Source organism: Manduca sexta, chromosome 7 (assembly GCF_014839805.1).
Source record: "Manduca sexta isolate Smith_Timp_Sample1 chromosome 7, JHU_Msex_v1.0, whole genome shotgun sequence".
Taxonomy (NCBI): domain Eukaryota; kingdom Metazoa; phylum Arthropoda; class Insecta; order Lepidoptera; family Sphingidae; genus Manduca; species Manduca sexta.
The window spans coordinates 3,313,308-3,332,502 of NC_051121.1; the positions used below are offsets into that span (position 1 = coordinate 3,313,308).

The 19,195-nt window shown below is 34.9% G+C and overlaps 1 protein-coding gene across 12 annotated transcripts in view; it reads right to left on the reverse strand.

The window, feature by feature from the left end:
* LOC115447677 (brain tumor protein) overlaps nucleotides 1–19,195 on the reverse strand; it is a 520,294-nt gene that overhangs the window by 51,609 nt on the left and 449,490 nt on the right. Inside the window, exon 1 of one of the 12 annotated variants that reach the window (XM_030174860.2) lies at nucleotides 11,220–11,500. The exons of 10 other annotated variants lie outside the window; for them this stretch is intronic. In XM_030174860.2, the coding sequence (XP_030030720.1) occupies nucleotides 11,220–11,242 (23 nt within the window). In that variant the 5' untranslated portion in view covers nucleotides 11,243–11,500. Of the gene's footprint in view, nucleotides 1–11,219; nucleotides 11,501–19,195 lie in introns of those variants that run through there. One more of the 12 variants, XM_037447644.1, reaches the window with a different exon arrangement.

Consider the following 19,195-nt stretch of genomic DNA (forward strand, 5'->3'; position numbering starts at 1 on the left):
ATTCAAATAACCTACAAAAACATTCTATCAGGCATGTTGAAAAAAGTTCTGATAGAAAATAATTTGTCAGTGAAGCTAAAAATAAAATGGCAATAAGAACCACCCTAAAATATATCGCTACTACTAGATAACATGTCGATATTCGCGTCTGACCGCTGCTATCTTCACGATCTAACGCACCGGCCAATTGAAAAACTTATATCGAGCGTAACATTGAATTATCGTTATCGACCCCGTTCCGCCGACTAGAGTTCACCCCTATTCGCATGAACAATTACGTAATTCGAATTTGGAATATATTTTAAAAGTTAATCCGATGTTCTATTAAAACCAGTATATTTATAACCAAATTTTTATTTAAAACAATTTGGACGTAATTATTTTTATAAAACAATTTGATATTAATTTTAAGAACGTAATAAAATAATATGATAAATGTAAAACATTGTTTCAATCAAATTAATTTATCATAAAGTCGACATCGGTGGTGTTCACGTGTATTACGTAATTTTCGAATAAATTTTAAATGTTGACAGCATTTTCGTATGATACACACAACGACACGGTATCATTAAAATATTTTTACACATTATTATTACCATACACTGTGTGTCATAGATGAAACACAGCTAGTTCGCTTTTAAATACATTTAGTTTAATTAATTTTATTGAATAGTATTCAATAAAATTATTGGTTGAGTTATACCCACATTTTTATTTTCTATATTGATTTTAAATTGCCCGATTCGTGACCAAATGGGATTGAAAATATTTAAATTGTTGATTTGTTGATTGATTTAAATTGTTAATTGATTTTTTTATTATAATAATAATTTTAAAGTTTTCAACTGCTTTTTTCGTTAGCAAAGTGTAGTAATGTAGGACTTTGGAAGCAAATTAATTTCAACTGTAATGGGATATCATGGAGAACGGTATACTTACGCTAAGTATCCGTATTTAGGGCGTAAGTACTTACTAAAACCTACAAACGTTTCTAGATTCCTGAAAGTGCTTTAATAGATTCTTAACATACTATAGGTAATTGCTTAATGTTGGTTTTTATATGAAGTTCTACTTATTGTTTTAAAGAAATGCCTTATTTTATTTTTTTTTTAATTTAACATTACATACAGTAAATGGATATAGGTGGACTTAATGCCTGATGCATTTCTAACAGTCAACCTTTCGCTGATGCAGAGCTGAGACAATGCGGTATATACAAAACATAAATACATATATCTATATAAATAATATTCAACGCTCTTAATACTTGCATTTAGGAAACGTGTATATTACCTTTATTACGCAAAATTGCACACTAAATAAAACCAAGATCCAACCACGCTATCTCGAAATAAAACAAATTAAAAATTAAAATCTAGATTAGCACAGACTAAAAACGCATTTTAAAACATAAAAAGCACTAGAGCCGAAAGCCTGCAGACACAAACGGCAACTCGCGGCTCAACCACCCCTTTCCTGTAGATTTTAAAAAAGTAATTAATGAACTCCGTAAATGCGCTGCCGGCCAGCGTAACTGACCTACGGATGAAAAAACAACTATACGCCGTGATACTTTAGTGCGGTACAAATAAGTTTCATGTATGACAACTAGCGCCGCGGTGGCGGGTCACGTTACGATGGTGGGAAGTTTTTAAAGTCCGTTCACACAGTCGGTACGTTGTACTTAAAAGGCTTCCATTCAGCAAACGATATTGACGCCTTTATAAGCCCATCTGTCGCTTTCGTTCATTCATTTTAGCATTTATTTTTGCAAATACACTTGAAGAATTCAACAAATACCTTATCCAAGTATTATTGAAAAATGTAATTGTCATAATTACATAGCTCATAAATTAAATGGTATGATAACGCATATTACGTTCCTTATAAATATAATCTACCTTCATTGATAAGTGAAGTCAAGCCAACATTTTAGTACTTTACTATCAAACCAGATACATTTTCGTAGACACCCGCTTACGAATAGTGTACCCCCCATTTTTGGTCACGCCAAAGTAGACCCCTGTTAAATCTCCCGTGGCTCCTGGGGTCCACCCGTACCACAGGGAATCAGTGATTTAAACACACTAACACGTTCACCACGTGCGCGATAATCTCTGAAATATTTTCCACGTGTTATCAGAAAATAGCATCGGAGTCGTGTCGGACGTGTTTAAACGGACCTATTTGATATAATATTTGAAAACTTGTGCCTTATTTATTTTGAAATATGATAATGTTAAAATTATTTTTTTATAATAAAACGTTTAAAAATATAATTGAAACTTTTGATTGACTTGTAGTTATTACAGTATTGTATATTTTTATTATTTAACATGGGTTAATAAGTATAATACAAATTAATGTTTCGTAAAATGTATGTTCAATGAAACGTATGTAAGTAGTAGAAACAAAGCATTTATTTATTTATAACAAGTATAGTAAGGTTAATAAAAAAAAAATATTTAATATGGCTTAATAAGATAACTACATTTAATGAGCTACATATATTATAATGGCTAAGGATCATAAAAAAAATTAAAATCCTAACCCATCCCAACCAAGTTCACGCTACACCACTAACAATAAATTCGTTGAAAACACGCCGTAAATCCAGCGAGCTGTGTCAAAGACAACCGTCCCTCCAATTAAACTTTGAACAAAGCAAATCGCTGCAACGATGAATTGTGCGAAACAGAAATCTACATTCGAGGTCCGTATTCAGGGTGGGGGGCTTTAAATCGTTGGGGTTGTACGATTAATGGCACCCAATTGAAATATATAATTTAGATCTTATAATTGAATAGCTTTTGTCCGCGTGAAAAAGTTTTTCCGGGGAAAAAAGAAGCTTATAGCGCTCAGGAATAATGTGGCTTCTCTTTAGTGAAAATTTCAAAATGTGTTTAGTTCTTGAGATTAGCGCGTTCTAACAAACAAACTCTACATGTGTATAATATTATTTATATGTGATATCCGTTCATTTTTTGTAATCTAAATTCTTTAATATATTATTGATTAGCGTTCATTTTATACTTATGAATATTGAAACTGCAATTTGTGAATCATGTAAATTGTACCTAGGTTGCAACATTTTTCATTAATACTCCGCTCCTATTGGTCATAGATGATATATAACCTATAGCCTTCCTCGATAAATGGGATATCCAACACTAAAAGAATTTTTCAATTCGAACCAGTAGTTCATGAGACAAGCGTGTTCAAACATACTTCAACTTTATATAATAGTATATATAGATATCATATCATCAGTCATTTTTTATTTAAACAGTTAACGCACAAGTTAAACTCAATTCCTAACATTATAAAGGTCACTTTCAATTACACCCAGACAATACGAGCAATAAAATTTCTCTTTTATGTATGTCGAATGTCATTAAGTATATTGAAGTCTAGACAAGATGTGAAACAAGATTATGGTTGTGTTGTTTAATATAAAATATTGCTATAATAAAGGGATCTTTCTAATAGCGGCGATAGCCTAGTTGGGTGTGGAACGGGCTGCCGAGACGAATGTCCGCTGGTTCAAATCCCAAGGGCACACACCTCTGACTTTTCTAAAAAAATATGTGTGTATTCTTTGTGAATTATCGCTTGCTTTAACGGTGAAGGAAAACATCGTGAAGAAACCTGGGCCCTTATTCTGTATGATAGTGTAAACGCGTTACGCGGCCGTGTCATGTTATCTTCGAGAAATGTGCGTGTAATGGTATTCTGTAAGCCAAATTTCTATAGTCCTAAACATGATGCGTTGTGTTACATCCTTGTTACGCACTGTTAAAATAACGTGCGGGATAGAGAATAAGGCCCCTGTATATCTGAGAAATTTTCTATAGGTATTTTGAGGGGGTGTGAAATCTACCAATCCGCACTAGGCCAGCGTGGTGTACTAAGGCCTAATCCCTCTCAGTAGTAGAGGAGATCTGTGCCCAGCAGTGGTACAGTATAAATACAGGGCTGATATTTAACAGTTATTAATAAGCATGAAACGCACCAAGGGCCTTATTTTCTATGCCACGTATTTTGAGTGCGTAACAAGCACATAACGTACCGTGTCGCGTTAAGACAATAGAAATTGACATACAGAATACCATTCCACGCTCAATTCACGAAGATAACGTAACACTGCCGCGTTACGAGTTAAGTGTCATAGAGAATAAGGTCCCTGTGCCTTAGATATGACAAAAATAGACAAGACTCCGTCGAGTTTGGGATTAGTTGAGAAACTAACACGTGACGCATTGTTCTCACGATCAATTACAAACGTCAAAAATAAACATCAAATCTTAATTATTCGCTTGATAAGCTTTTCCTTTTTTTCAACATTTGTGTTATACGATAGAATAATATAAAATAACGGCGGTCAATGACCTGCGGTTACTTAGGTAAGATAATCAAGTTTTAACTGATATTGCAAAATTCTAACAGTAACAAAAACTGCATAATAATGGCTGAATACGCCAGGAAACAATAGCGAAGCATGTAAAACATAATTTATATTCTGAAAGGCCTGAAAATTTCACTACCCAATTCTTACCCGCTACCTGTTACCCGTTCGTTGGCAACATAATTTAACAGCGTCTAAACACGTAAAGGCAGAATTTCGTCCCGTTTATTGCTATGGCGCCTTATTTGGTACATCGTCGGTCACGTCACGAATTTTCTTAACGACGTGATAAATATTCTACGTAGCGTGAACGCGCTTTCCGTTTTGAAAATGGAACATTTTTTTGTGACGTTTTTCCGAACGGTTGTAGCGTGGTGTTCTTTTTTTGAATCTTTTGTGTCTGGCTGGTGTGTTTGCATTCTGGCTGGTTTTAAGCGCTTATAGAAATAAACATGTTGGTAATGTGCAGCCTTTCATATGAAGACAAAATGAAAAGTTAGAGTAAGCCGCCTTTAATTTTTTTTATTTTAAAAGTCTATTATAACCATTTCAATGCTCAAAATGCAGTCCAAAACATTTATATGTGAGGCAGCCGTACACAATTTGCTGACTAACAATATTAACCGCCAAAACGGTATTCATTTTGAAACACTCCGTACATTTTTGCCCGACGTAGTTTCCCACGCCGCTGAACACTGGATGGATGCCAGAATATGAGTTAGCCATTTATCGTCTTACAAAATGGATAAGGTGAAATTATATTGTAATATAATTTTGATTAATTAAATATATTTTTCACTTTAAAGGTGAATTTATTTTTTTGAATTTGAAATGTTGCCAGGATAAAATTGTCAGTATAATGTTTGGAATAATGTAACCTCATTCGATATTTAAACTTGTATTTTAAAATATAATTAAGTTATTTGAATTAAGATGAAAAAGAAAACAAAATGAAACTCTAAAGTCACGTAAATAAAGAACACCATAAAAATGTTTTGAATATCCAAACAAAAAGGTAACAAAACGTCTTAAGATTTCTCATGCACCCCAAACGAATCACAAAGAACAAACGATCAGTTGGTCTTAAGACAGGTCTCGAGACTATTGTTAAAAATCCACCTGATCAAGACAGGGGAACATGGGGACAATGGAATAGCAAATAACGGTTTTTCTATGCTATTTCTAAAATAACGTGAGAATTAGGGTCTCGGTGTCAATGACATAGGTGTTAACCGAAACATTTGATCTATGATTAGGGTTGTTTTTACGTGAGAAAAGATACGTCTGTTATAATTTAAGTTTGGCATGTGAATTATTTATTAACGATCCAATATAACAGAATAAAAACGTTCGATTTTAATTTTAAAATATGGAAAATATTTTATACTGGACTTTGTATTTTTATTAAAATTTTAAATATTAAAAATTTTATGAAATTTCATTTATAGAACAATTTGATTGCTTTTTTAAATATTTCAGGAGCCTTATTCTCTATCCCGCACGTTATTTTGACAGTGCGTAACAAGCACGTAACACAACACATCATGTTTAGGACTATAGAAATTTGGCTTACAGAATACCGTTCCACGCACATTTCTTGAAGATAACATGACACGGCCGCGTAACGCGTTTACACTATCATACAGAATAAGGGCCCAGTAGGGATTAAGGAATTTGGCAACCAATTTCTTCCGTAAACTTACACATGTTTGAAGATGGCCATTAAGGCCAATGCCCTGATGGCTATCAGATTATAACTAGGAGTTAACCGCGACGTCGCTCGGACCACTTTCTGAGCTAATTGATTTAACCCTACCACTTGAGAGCAGTAACAAAGTTTAAGTAATTGCGTTGGGTTGACGTACACGTTTTCATATTGGTGTCTAGATATCCTATGATATAAGAACTCGCCCTACATGTTCTGTTTTAGTACTAGATGCCTAGGTCTGCCGACGTAGTTGTATAGCATGCGCTACGGCAGCGCTCTGAGGTCCTGGGTTGGAATCCCGGGTCGGGTAGTGATATTTGGATTTTTCTGCACAGTATCAGCTCGGAGTCTGGAATTTGTGCCCGATATGTCGACAGGCTCGCCCCCTATCAAATCATGGGACGGAAAACACTTTGCGAAAAGTGGGTGCCCTGTTTGCGCCTCTGCATACCCCTCAGGAGAAATGCGTGATGTGTGTGTATGTTTCTTTAGTCTAATCAATAGTAACAGCACTATCATTAAACTGCAGTCGCCATATTCACTAGACGTTACATCACATAATAGCTAATCTTTACATCATGAATACAAAATTGCTTGCATACTCAATCGGGAATAGCGATGGTATATACCAATATATTCTTCGGTTATTATCAAAATAAATATGAAACAATATAATAAATATTTGGAGGAATTATACTTACGGTGCCCTTTTCCCCGCTCCACTATAAATTCTGAATAAATAAGAAATAAACACGTGCAATATCCGCGTAATATGTCAGAAGTGTTTTTATTTTATCCGGTCGTTAACCTTTGCTTTTGATTTAATGTCAACAGGTAGAGTATGATATAAAAAGAATATTGATACGAGTTTTGTATTAGTAAGTATGACTATTGATAAAATTTCTATATAATAATTGAACTATGTTTTGTTCGCGACTCTGCCCGCTTCAATTGTAGTGCACTAGTGTGTGCGCAATACACAGGTGCACTCTCTGTTCCTTCACTCTTATAGTACGAGACAGCAATCCGACATGACCGGAGAGATCAGGCGCAGGACCAACGGCTTTACGTGTTATCCGAAGCACGGGGGTATCACACTATCTTTCTGACTCCGGGCTGCGAATGAATCATTTGTAAGATGAAAACCCAGTCACAATTATTTTGAAATCAATCCGGGATTCGAACCGATGACCTTAGCGCAGTAGTCATACTCTACCGCTTCAATTACACCATCAAGGCAGTCAATCAACACATATTTAGTATATTTTTTTTGTTGATAACAAATAATAACACGTAAAATTCTATTCAGGTGCTCTGATACAAAATTACATTTGCTGTTACTAAACGAATTTTTCTTTATAATATCAAGCGAAAGCGAGTTACACAATGGAAAATGTAGCTTGTATAAAGAATTGTTTGGAATGAACGAGCTATAAATACGAGAAATGTTGTCTGTAGTTACCTTTGCTCTGACTTTATTGTTAGGCGCTTGGACAAGTTAAAATGAACAATTTGCTATTTTAATATATGAGTTAACGTGTTAGTCAGTGTTTACGCTAAATTGCAATATTGGATACTAGTTTTTGCTAGCGGCTTCGTCCGCGTTATAGAGTTTTTCGGGGATAGAAAGTAGCCTATAACTTTCTCAGATATTTAAACTATGTCTAAATAAAATTTCATAAAAATCCGTTCAGTAAATTTTGAGGAAATCGATAACATGCAAACAGACAAAATGTTTATGTTATGTTCTCTGGAATTAATGTTCCGATTTGAAAATACTTTTAGTAATCTACTTTTTGAGTGCTGTTTGTTCCAAGAATTATCTAAAATTTTAGAGCTAACAATATATAGGACTTGGATTTATATCAGACTGAAATATTGTGAATTCTATGTTTAACACACGCATCTTTAATTCCCAAAGGGGTAAACAGAGGCACTGGTGCACCCACTTTCCGCCGTGTATTTCCCGTCCCATGATATGATAGGGGGCGATCTTGACTCCAAACTGCAACTGAGTAGAAAAACCCAATAACACTACCGGAGAATCGAACCAGAGACCTCAGCAGTCGTACAGTACTACGACCGAGACAGCCGATGTTTTACACCACATATTCAAATATTTATTTTGCCCAATTGCTTTGTAACATATCATGAGTTATAAAGTATGTTGTTACGTACGAAGTATGAAAACATGGTTAGATAACACAATTCCCACATTTATTAACTTCCTGTTATTTTCCTGTGTCTATTTGTAGTTATTATATGCGTATTAATCTTTTGTATTCAAACAAGATGATTTGCTAACCAAACGTTATAACTGAAGAATATTTCAGAGAAATTCTCAGTTGGGATTAAATTTAGCCCCCACGGAAAATCTACGACGCACTTAGTCCATTAAAATGATGTTTAGCAATAAAACTTGAAGACGTTGACTTGCGCAAGCGATTACCGTGTAAACGAGCAAGTTGAAGACTACAAATTTTTAAACTTGCGGAACTCGAAACTTGCGAAAAATATTGCTGCAAGAACTGGCTAGTTAAAACTCCCATTATGTTCGTTAGTAACTATGCCCACTGATGAAACAATTGATCGTTAACTGGCCAGTATCTATAAAAAAATGTCAACCTAAAAGCACGACGCTGGCCAGTTACAAAAAAAGTTAAAAATTCATAAAAAGAACAGCTTCGAAGACAATAGTCTTAATATCGTAACATTTCGGTGGAACCTAAACAATTGAAGTCCGGAACTGTATCCGGGATAGCGTGGGAGTCTTCCATCATATTATTGTTCAAATAGTTATTAGCGCAAGTTCCGACTTTGGGAAGCGCTTGCTGACGAGCGGAGCGGAAATCGGAGCGACTAGCGATTATTTGAAGGTTCGTCTTCCTGGATATAGAACGTTTCCGACACACTATGTGGGAGTCAATATGGTGAGTATTTAACTATCAGTACGAAGGTAAGACTGTATAATAAGTTCAAAGTAAATTTTACTTGACAGCTGTATTAAACAGTTGATGTAGATGGTACCCATTACCATTGATTTGGGAGCATAGATTAGTGTCACTCATATTTGATCGGCTTATACATTTATGTGACGAGCAGCATTTACTCAGAAGTTATGAAAGCCCTTTATTTATTTATCAGTTTCCAACAATATCCTAACAGCTGTTTTCAATAAACGATCCTAATCTCAATCTTCAATCCGATTTCAAGAATGAACCAATCAAAACAACTCATTTGTACGCATGTCAAAAAACCTTTGTTCTGATTGGTCCATTATCGCAATCGAAAAAGCAACTGGAATCGTCTATTGAAAATGGCGGTAAATCATTCAAGTCGTTATATCATTTCTTTAATTCATGCAAATTATATACACATTTATTTTTATTAATAAAATATTTGTTGAAGTGTCACGTGGCGGGAGGCTTACTCGGAGGGCGTTTGTTTAACATTGGGTATGACTAATCGGTCTAGTTAGCATTTTAACAAGGCTAACGACTTACATTTGACACTACGAGTACGGTTAGAAGAAAAATCTATTTAGCAAATACTCTAAATTCAAATTTAAAAATTGAATTTGTTTTTCAAATACTATATTCAAATTTAAAAATGGAATTATTATAATAAATAATTTGAATTAACTTTTGTTTTATGATATGATTTATTTAATCTTTTCGCTAAGTTAGTTAATGAGAACGCAACTTAACTATCCGATATCAGTTAGCGATTTGGACGTTGGAAAACTTATATACTTTTCGCAGCTTACACTATTATGAGTACATAGTTTATGCCTTCATTATTTATGCCTATATTTTGAGTATAAATGAGTCTTATAATCATTTTTACTTAGAAAAAAATTTGCTAAGTTACTCTACAAGTGGTCGGCGACAAGCATACCTACAGTAAAGTTCTATATAAATTCAAAATTGGCTAACAATTTATTAGTCTATCGGTCACCACCAAGCATTATCAAAATACATAAAAATGATTCATAAACCTCACAGAGAGCGCAAATCCTACTTGAACAACCTTCACAAATCACTAGCGCCAGTAGGTGGACAAGTTACTGGACTAACCAATAAAATCGCGTTGACCATGCCAACGGTACGGCACGATAGTAAATAAGTCGTTTCGATTTATGCCGGATATAAAAACGTCTGTCTGCCCAGACCTCCAATCTACATGACGTCGTCACCTTGAACATACAAATGAAGTATAACGTAACACAAACCGTGACAAATTTAATTATTTTATAATTTCCGCATTTACGCGCGTTCAGATATCCCTGATCGCGTAATCGTAAATGTCGGGGTTGAACAATACAAGCGTAATTAAATTCGTTAATCTTTTAAATTTAAAAATAGAATTCATTTAAGGTGGTAGCTCAAGGTCCATTTTCATACATTTTGTTTCGGCTTTAATCTGGGTAACTAAACAAGTATTGGCAAGTAAAGAATTTAAATTCACGTCTAGTTAGTGATTAGTTCTCGCGAAAAAATGTAAATAATTAATCATGGATATTTCTGCCTTTAAAATTTCGTCATATTAAATTTTAAAGGCCGAAATATCCATGATTATTAATATTTTACGTTTTGCTTTCAACTGAGAACTAATCACTAACTAATGTATAAAATAATTCGATATATTATTTAATCAAATTCATTTTAAAATTAGAATGTGGCGCACGTATTGAGGATTAGGCAATTAAAATGCAAGCGTAATTTTTTATTTAAATTTATTCTTATCGCTTTTTTTATAATTGTGTTAGGTAATATCATTTTTAATATTATACTGACTTGCATTTAGTTGAGTAATGTTCTAATGTTTGTTAACATTGTTACTTCACTGATACCCACAGATTAGACTTGACATGACAACATTTGACATAAAATACATAACTTTACCCTTTTTTAAATTAATTTATTCAAGTTGACACAATGTAAATTTAATAAATGTAATAAAAAAATGCCCTCACGGTCTATTAAATTCGAATAACAACCGAAACTCGGTTCTTTGTTCAAAAATAAAAAGTAAAGTACGTTATTAATTCACCTTCAAAAAGAACATGCGGGAAAACATTGAAACAAAAAAAAAAACACTCACCAAAGCAACCCAAATCCGTTCATTAAAAGTCTTTAATTAAAACTATTAGAAGAACACACACTATTATAAACTAACACGTTTACTGAACAGTATAAAACTAAAATAATTTGGATACAATGACTAGAATATCAGAGGGCGCGCGGGAGACGACCGCTCGCGTCAACGGACGAATCATAACTGAACACTGACGCCGCTCCGGTGGGGTCAAGTTTTGGAAAAAAGTTGGCCCGCCAAGGCACCCATACGTTACGGCCGAGATCATTACAACAAAAAAAAGAACCCTAAACATTATCGGGCTGACTCAACAGTTTCTCAAACTGTTGCATATATTACTTTGTTTAATATTATTCATGATTTACGGGAATTAAATACTGGTAATTTATGTTATTACCGAATATCTTTATGTATTTAATTCAAGTGTACATTTATCTTACTAGTAACCAGTTCATATCAGGAAACTTTGGGCAATAATTCCAATTTATGTAAGTTGCAGATCAGGAAAAATTATGAACAAAATACGTACGTAGTCAAATTTAACTTTAGGTTTAATTTCCATGAGAATGAATCGCTCATTATTCACAGCACGTTATGGTTCTAGCCACTAAAACACATAAGATTCCTTAATTAAAATTTAAATTGTAGAAGTTATATAAGTGGTCTTAAATGTTATTTAGAAATAATTATTCTTATAAATTGTTTAGGCGTATCATAAATCCAACTTTATTCGCCGACGTGATAATTTTTTTTTTCTATTTTAAACCGTCATCTTTTAGGTCCCAACCCACAAATTCCTAGATTACATGACAGACTTGATACATTGTCATAAGAATGTCAAGTCAACGGCCAAGTCAGTGTATAACGAAAACTGGTGATCTTCAGACTAGTTCCCAAGGCGAACGGGTCCCGTTCATTGTACTCTTGAAATGCTCATAAAAATATTATTAGAACAGAAATCAACACGTTTTCCATGTGCAAATTTTATTGATGCTTTTTATAATTCTCTCATGCCAATATATATGCTTTATGGTTGTTATATGTTACGTGATAAATGTGTTTTGCGTTAATAAGAGTTGTTAATCAAAACCGAAGCTAATTTATCTATAAAAACACAAGATACATTGGAATTTGATTTACACATACATTTTATTCTATGTAGGTTTAACACGAAAGTTTTAACAATATCCCAAGTAAAATGGTAAAGGACATCGTTCGTAAAACGTTGGATACTAACAGAAAAAAAAACAGTGTTCCAAATTCAAAAAAACGTTTTAAAATTCACCCAATACCCGCATCGGGCACAAAGGTTGAGAGCCGCGCATTCAACTTGCAGCTGCCGTCGGAACACGCACAAGCACGCTTGTATGCATGTGTGCGTGCGCATGTGTGCATTGTAATTCGATGGGGTGCACTGTAATTTATTATTGTTTTCCGAGGGAGTTTAAATCGATTTTTTTGTGAAAGCCATTGTTAAGCGAATATATCGATGAAGTGCAGTGTCAAATCGCGTAACCGGTTTGTCGCCGTATGAATATTACAAAGAGTTACAACAGCTTGTTGAATTAAGATACATTTGTAAACTCTTTGTACGTAAACAAAAAACAAAATAAAAATATTTAAATATGAAACTCTTATCACAAATCATTTGTAACGGCCAGTACCAACCTTACAAAACTTACAGGTCGAATTCCAATTTAAAAAAGGAACACAAACCCACCGCGACCATAAAACAATTTTCCTCAAACTGTGACTCATCACAAAATTCAAATTTCGAACAATGGGGTACACATGTTGCGTTGTCTATGACCAAAAGCGTTTGCTTGTTAGATCATTGATATGCCGTGCGCGGTTGTATTGTAGGAAATCAGTCGGCGACGTGACGATCCTGTGTCTGGAAAACTGCACGGTAAGTGACCTTAACGGTATGTTTTCCTTGGACTATATGCCAATAAATAATAAAGGGCTTAGTGAGAATTATCGATCATTGTTGACAATTTATAAGTATAGATTTTGCTCGCAGCTTTGCCCGCGTGAAGGACTTTTCCGGGATAAAACTCCTGCTATATATTTTCCGGAATAGAAATTAGCCTATAACCTTCCCAGGACTTTAAACTATCTCCATACAAAATTTCATAAAAATCCGTTCAGAAGATTTTGAGAAAATCATTAACATACATAGAGACACAAAAGGAGACTTTGTTTTATAATATGTATAGTTTTAATCAACAGCATTATGGTATTAATATCGAATGCAGAAGTGCAGTGCAAAACCACGCAGATTTTAATAATTTATATGTTTTGGGAATTTGCTTTGTTTATGGGCAGTCGTTGCGCGTACTATTGACCCATTATGTAATTTTTATTGCATAAAGATATCCTATATTTTTAAACCACATCATTAATAGACACCCTGATTTTAAAAAATCTAATTTCAATTGCTAAACCATAAGCCTTCCACACTATACGTCATTTATAAGGAAATATAAGAGTGCCTAAATATGGGGGCAATACCACTTACTTCCTCGTTATATTACCTACCACATGACCAGTGAAAAGTAAATACCGAATTATAATCATAAAGTATAATAAAATAGGTTTGATGTTGATATTTATTAATCAAACGCTTTAGTAGTGGCAGTGTTTGTGGTAAGAGGGCCTGGGTTCGATTCTTATATGGCAACACTGACTTTTTTAACACGATTTTAACGGGAATTTGTTCGGTTGTCAAAAACAAGTCATAGGTTATCTTGGATTTGTTGAATAATCGACCTAAAACTTTCTAACTCAGAATCTAAATTAGTTCGTTTAAGTTATACAACTTTTGACACATCTCAAAATAAAAATAAGAAAATATGAAATCCAAGATATAAAACTGATCACAATCGAAATTCTCAGACGGAATTCCGAGAAACGTCAGAGTCTGGCAACACTGACGTTCACTCGGATTATGATTGAGTAAGTTCCCACTACCATTACGTCGGATAATTAAACTATTGCATCCCAGGTCAGTGTTTTGTTTTTACTCTGTTTTTATAGCATCATATTACATAATGTGTGTTCATTAGTCTATTTATAGATATATTTTTTTATAAGTAGGTCGCCTAATAGCATGGTGTAATACTAACAATTTAAGAAGTGCACCTTTTATTAAAATATCAAAACATAATGTTGCAAAGTTAATTTGAAATATTTAAACAACATTGCACTTGAGTGATTGGAATTAAAATTAAAAATACAATTAAGTAATATAAACGAGACAATGTGGCAACATTTATAATTGGAATTAATTTTTAAATAATAATTCGAAAATCAAAAACGTTATAATGTACTAGTAGGACTGTTGTTAACGCCGGTTGCACACTGAAACAAAGCTTTGTTTATTTTAGCTCGCATAACTAATATATTTCGTAATGTATACAGACCGCAAACTATGTAGCCAGAGCTATGTTTGTAATTTTCTCAGCCATGCGAACTAAGCTCAATAACATTGAAATTAAACTAATTTTTCGGATTCTATCGCGGTTTTTTTGTTTTTTATTTTTCTCCCGACGTTTCGAAGACTTTGCAGCCTTCATGGTCACGGGGGGGACTGAGGTGTTGTTCATCCCGCAAAGTCAAAGTTACAATATCTACCTACATTTACAATTATACAACTTTTTTAAATTTTTAGCTGTTGGTGGTCCGATCTACGCAGAATGAGCTCACAGTGTCTTGAAGTCTGGCAGCCGGTCTTTTGGGTTCCGATTTAATTAAATGTAGAACTGGATCCCAGGCTTGCAAGCTTCAACCATCTTCCCTATTGAAATTAGGATGTTTTTAATTTCAATAGCCTCATAATCATCCTGGGCAGGAATCGGTGTTCTTTGGCGAGGATTTGTGAAACTGTCTAGTCGTAATGATTGGCGCCTCCTTCAGAGTGTTCAGCGACTGCAGACTTCGTCGAGCGTCGGTGTTTCACGTTCGCGTTTCACGACGCTCGACGAAGTCTGCAGTCGCTGACTCTGAAGGAGGCGCCAATTTCTCTACGGCAACCGAAATGATGAGGAAAAAGGTGAAACTTCATTCAATAAACAGATAAATTAACATTTTTGTCATTCTGACAGACTGTTAGCAAAATGTAGGCCAGAATATTAGCGAGATGCGCTAATAAGTATGGCAATCAAAACAAAGACCATCAAATGTCTAACTGTCGCGTAAATATAAGAAATCATTAAGCTCAATAACTAAGCAAATTAATAAAATTGTAAAATGTAGGTAGATATTGTGCCATTGACTTTTCGGATGACCAAAACCACAGTTCCCCCGGTATCCACGAAGGCTGCATAGACTTCGAAACGTCAGGAGATCATTATAATATAAAAACTGCGATAAAATCTGCAAAATAGTTTTATTTAAATGTCTAACATTCGCGTAAACATAAGAAATCATTAAGCTCAATAATTAAGCTTAGTCATTGGTCTGGAATCAGCATAAGACCTGTCTCTAAAATAACATTTACTTACAAAGTCATTGAAAATTCATATGCTCTAATTAGGTAGTGCGCTGCAAGTGGTGAATTAAGCCGTTTGAATGTGAACTAAAAAAACAAGGTAAAAGGTCGAGTTCTACTCCCAGGTCGGGTAATCTTTAAGATTTGTAAACAAGATTTACTTGAAGATCGATTGTCCTAATAGGCTCAATATTTATTTTTAACCGACTTCAAAAAGAGGTTGTCAATTCGACTTGTATTATTTTTTTAAATTTGTGACTGACTCCAAAATAGGCAAACAGTATATAACTGTTATATTAAATTAGTTTTTGGTTATTGAAGACGGTTTAATTATTGCAATTAAATGATGAGCCGTGTTCGGCTAATATGTTTAATAATAATAAACGTTATGATCACCCATAAACAGCTACACCATATGACACTTCGAATTAGTAATTTGTGGCAGTCTACTGGGCTGGTCGCTCTTAAACATAAGACGTTAAGGCTCATAATTGCTATTAATTATACTGGCTACATGCTGGTCACATTATGAGCTTTGCCGCGCTGCTTACCCCTTCGGAACTATAAACGTGGTTAAATTGTTTCATAGCCTGTGAGAGGAGCTGACTGTATGCTGGTAAGTGATCGCTGTCACCCATAAACTTCGACAAAGCCAGAAGCACAGCAAAGCCGCTGCCTACAATGTGCTGTAGCACGGTAAGCCGTTGCCTAAAATGTGCTAAAGCACGGTAAGCCGTTACCTATTGTCTGGATGTGCCATGGGGAAAGCAAAGCCGTTGCCTAACAACTATAATGTTACGTCACTACATAGTTTGCTGTTGTCTAAAAAATAAATGCATTTTAAGCCAATTTCACACGAGCATCTGTCAAGCGAACAAAGCGAGGTGCACATGAAACGCACGCGCCCCGTCATGTTGAGGTAGGCCGGATGTTTTAGCAATTACCTATAAATAGGTAACTGGAGGTGCGAGCCAGGGGTGCATTGGCGAGCGTGGGCGAGGACTGGTGGCCCCATTTAAAAATAGTGTGAAGTTAGTAAATAATATTTTGTATTTAGATATTTTATAGGAAGGTATTGTTGTTTTATTTACTTCATGGGATTGTGATTTGATGAATGGTTCTAGCATAATTTTTTTTTTTTTCAATTATTTATAAGAACGACAACTTAATATTCAATGAGATAACAATAGCATGGCATATACTATATGTAGTGCCAGAAGAGTCGGAAGTACACTTTATTTATCTAAAGACGATATAATAAAAATAAACATAAATAAAATTATAGTAAATGTCTTACAAAATTCAAATACAATAACTTTCAGCTATTATAATTAAGTTACAAAATAAACCATCACAATCCAATCCTACATACTTCCAAGAAATAAAACACCAAATTAAAATTCATTATGTTTACATAGTAACACATGTTCAATGCGTGAGGTCGCGTGCGGTCCCTGCTCCGGCCCTGCGCACCGTCGGTCAACGGTCGGGTGAACGACCCCGCGAAGATGACTAGTCATCGCACTTTTATACGCGCCATGATTCATGACACTGATCTCTGTATGTCATTTTTATATTAACTGCGAGTACTCTTAAAGGATGCTGTGTTGCTTCAATCTTTTGTACTCATTAGAAACATAACATTTGTTGAAAATTCAGTTAACTATTCCTGCAAATAATTTACAAATCACTGTAGTTTGTTTCTGCGGGTCTTGCTGCGATCTATATATTAGATAATTTTAAAATTTTCGTACTTAACGCGCAGTGCATTTCTGTACTTATTCAAAGATGTATTGATAATGTATTTTGATCGGCATATTTGTAACAGTATTTTAAGTTCAAATTAAAGTTAGCATCTTTTAGTCTTCGCTATTTAATAAACAGATATCAACATCTCAAATGATATCTTAAGTCACAGTATTATAGCTCAGTTTTGATTAGCGCCGACTTAGCTAATAAGCTCTTAAAAGGTGTCATTTAAAGCTTCGATTATTAAATAGTCCAATAGATTAAATGTCTACTTAAGATCCTACTCGAAGATTGAAAACGACCCTCAACAGGACTCGAACCCAACTCGAACGAAATCCTCAACCTCAACTCACCCGTCCCAAAAGCTGTATAGCGAAACGTTGACCCAATGAATAAGGTATCGTGTTTCGCGGAGGTTGTGTAGAGGTGCTTCCTTGAACACGCAAAGGGCACCTTGCACAGGTACCGGGTCATTGGCTTAGGGTATACTGGGGTGATGCAACCCGGCCTGTTGTACGGCCTGTTAGTTTTTTTAGACGAGCATCGCCTGGTAGTGCTCGATAGCCTAGTTTGTTGTGAAAGGACTGCCGAGACGAAAGTCCGCAGGTTCAATCCCAACATACACCTCTGACTTTTCTAAAAAATTATGTGCGTATTCTTTGTGAATTATCGCATGCTTTAATGGTGAAGGGAAACATTGTGAGGAAACCTGTATACCTGAGAAATTCTCTATTAAGAATTTTTGAGGGTGTGTGAAGTCAATCAACCCGCACTAGGCCAGCGTGGTGGACTAAGGCCTATTCCCTCTCAATAGTAGAGGAGGTCCGTGCCCAGCAGTGGGAGAGTATAGATTACAGGACTGATATTATTATTATTTATATAGCCTGGTAAGTGAGACTAAAGCTTCATCATCGTGTTACAAAGCAACGGGGCATTGCCTTGTGATCATCTTGACTCCTGAGGCTAGACGTTGTCTCACAATCGCCATTACTCAGTAACTAATAATTAGACTACAATGTCCTTCAGTTCTGGCACAATGTAGTTCGGCGAATGAATTGAGGATTATATTCCTTGACGTAGGGTGATATTGCAGTCTAATTTTATGTTTTAATTTCAGCCAAGCATTTCCTGTTTGGTATATGTTGATAGATCATAATGGTAGTTGTGGTGGACTACCATCTACGCTGAGTGACTTTCTGAGTATCTACATTTCTAGGCCCTAAAAAATTTTACGTAATTTCCCTCTCAGTAGTAGAGGAGGCCCGTACCCAACAGTGGGACTGTATATAATACAGGGCTGATATTATATGTTATGATATTATATTGTCACCCAACCAGCTAATAAATGTTTTTCTTTCTATTTTATGACATATATTTTTGTGGAGGAACCAACGATTCCCGTAAATTGTGGGAGTTTACGAGCGATGATCAAGATGACCCACTTGCTCATTTCCCTTCAAAAATGTAGATAACGACTTACCGTTAGTCTCAATAATTTTAACCGACTTCCAAAAAAGGGAGAGTCTCAATTTGTGTTTGTATTTTTTGGAACTATGGCTGTCAGTACGGTTTCGCGGAGAACAAAATAGTAGATCATGTCCATTCAGCGTCCCATCAAAACTTAAAGTGCTGCAACTTGGCAAGCGCTTTAGTGCTGGTTTTTACATTACCCTCAGTGAAACACAATCAGCTAGTACCTCCCGGTAAGATAAAAATAATTAAAATCATATAATTATTGTAC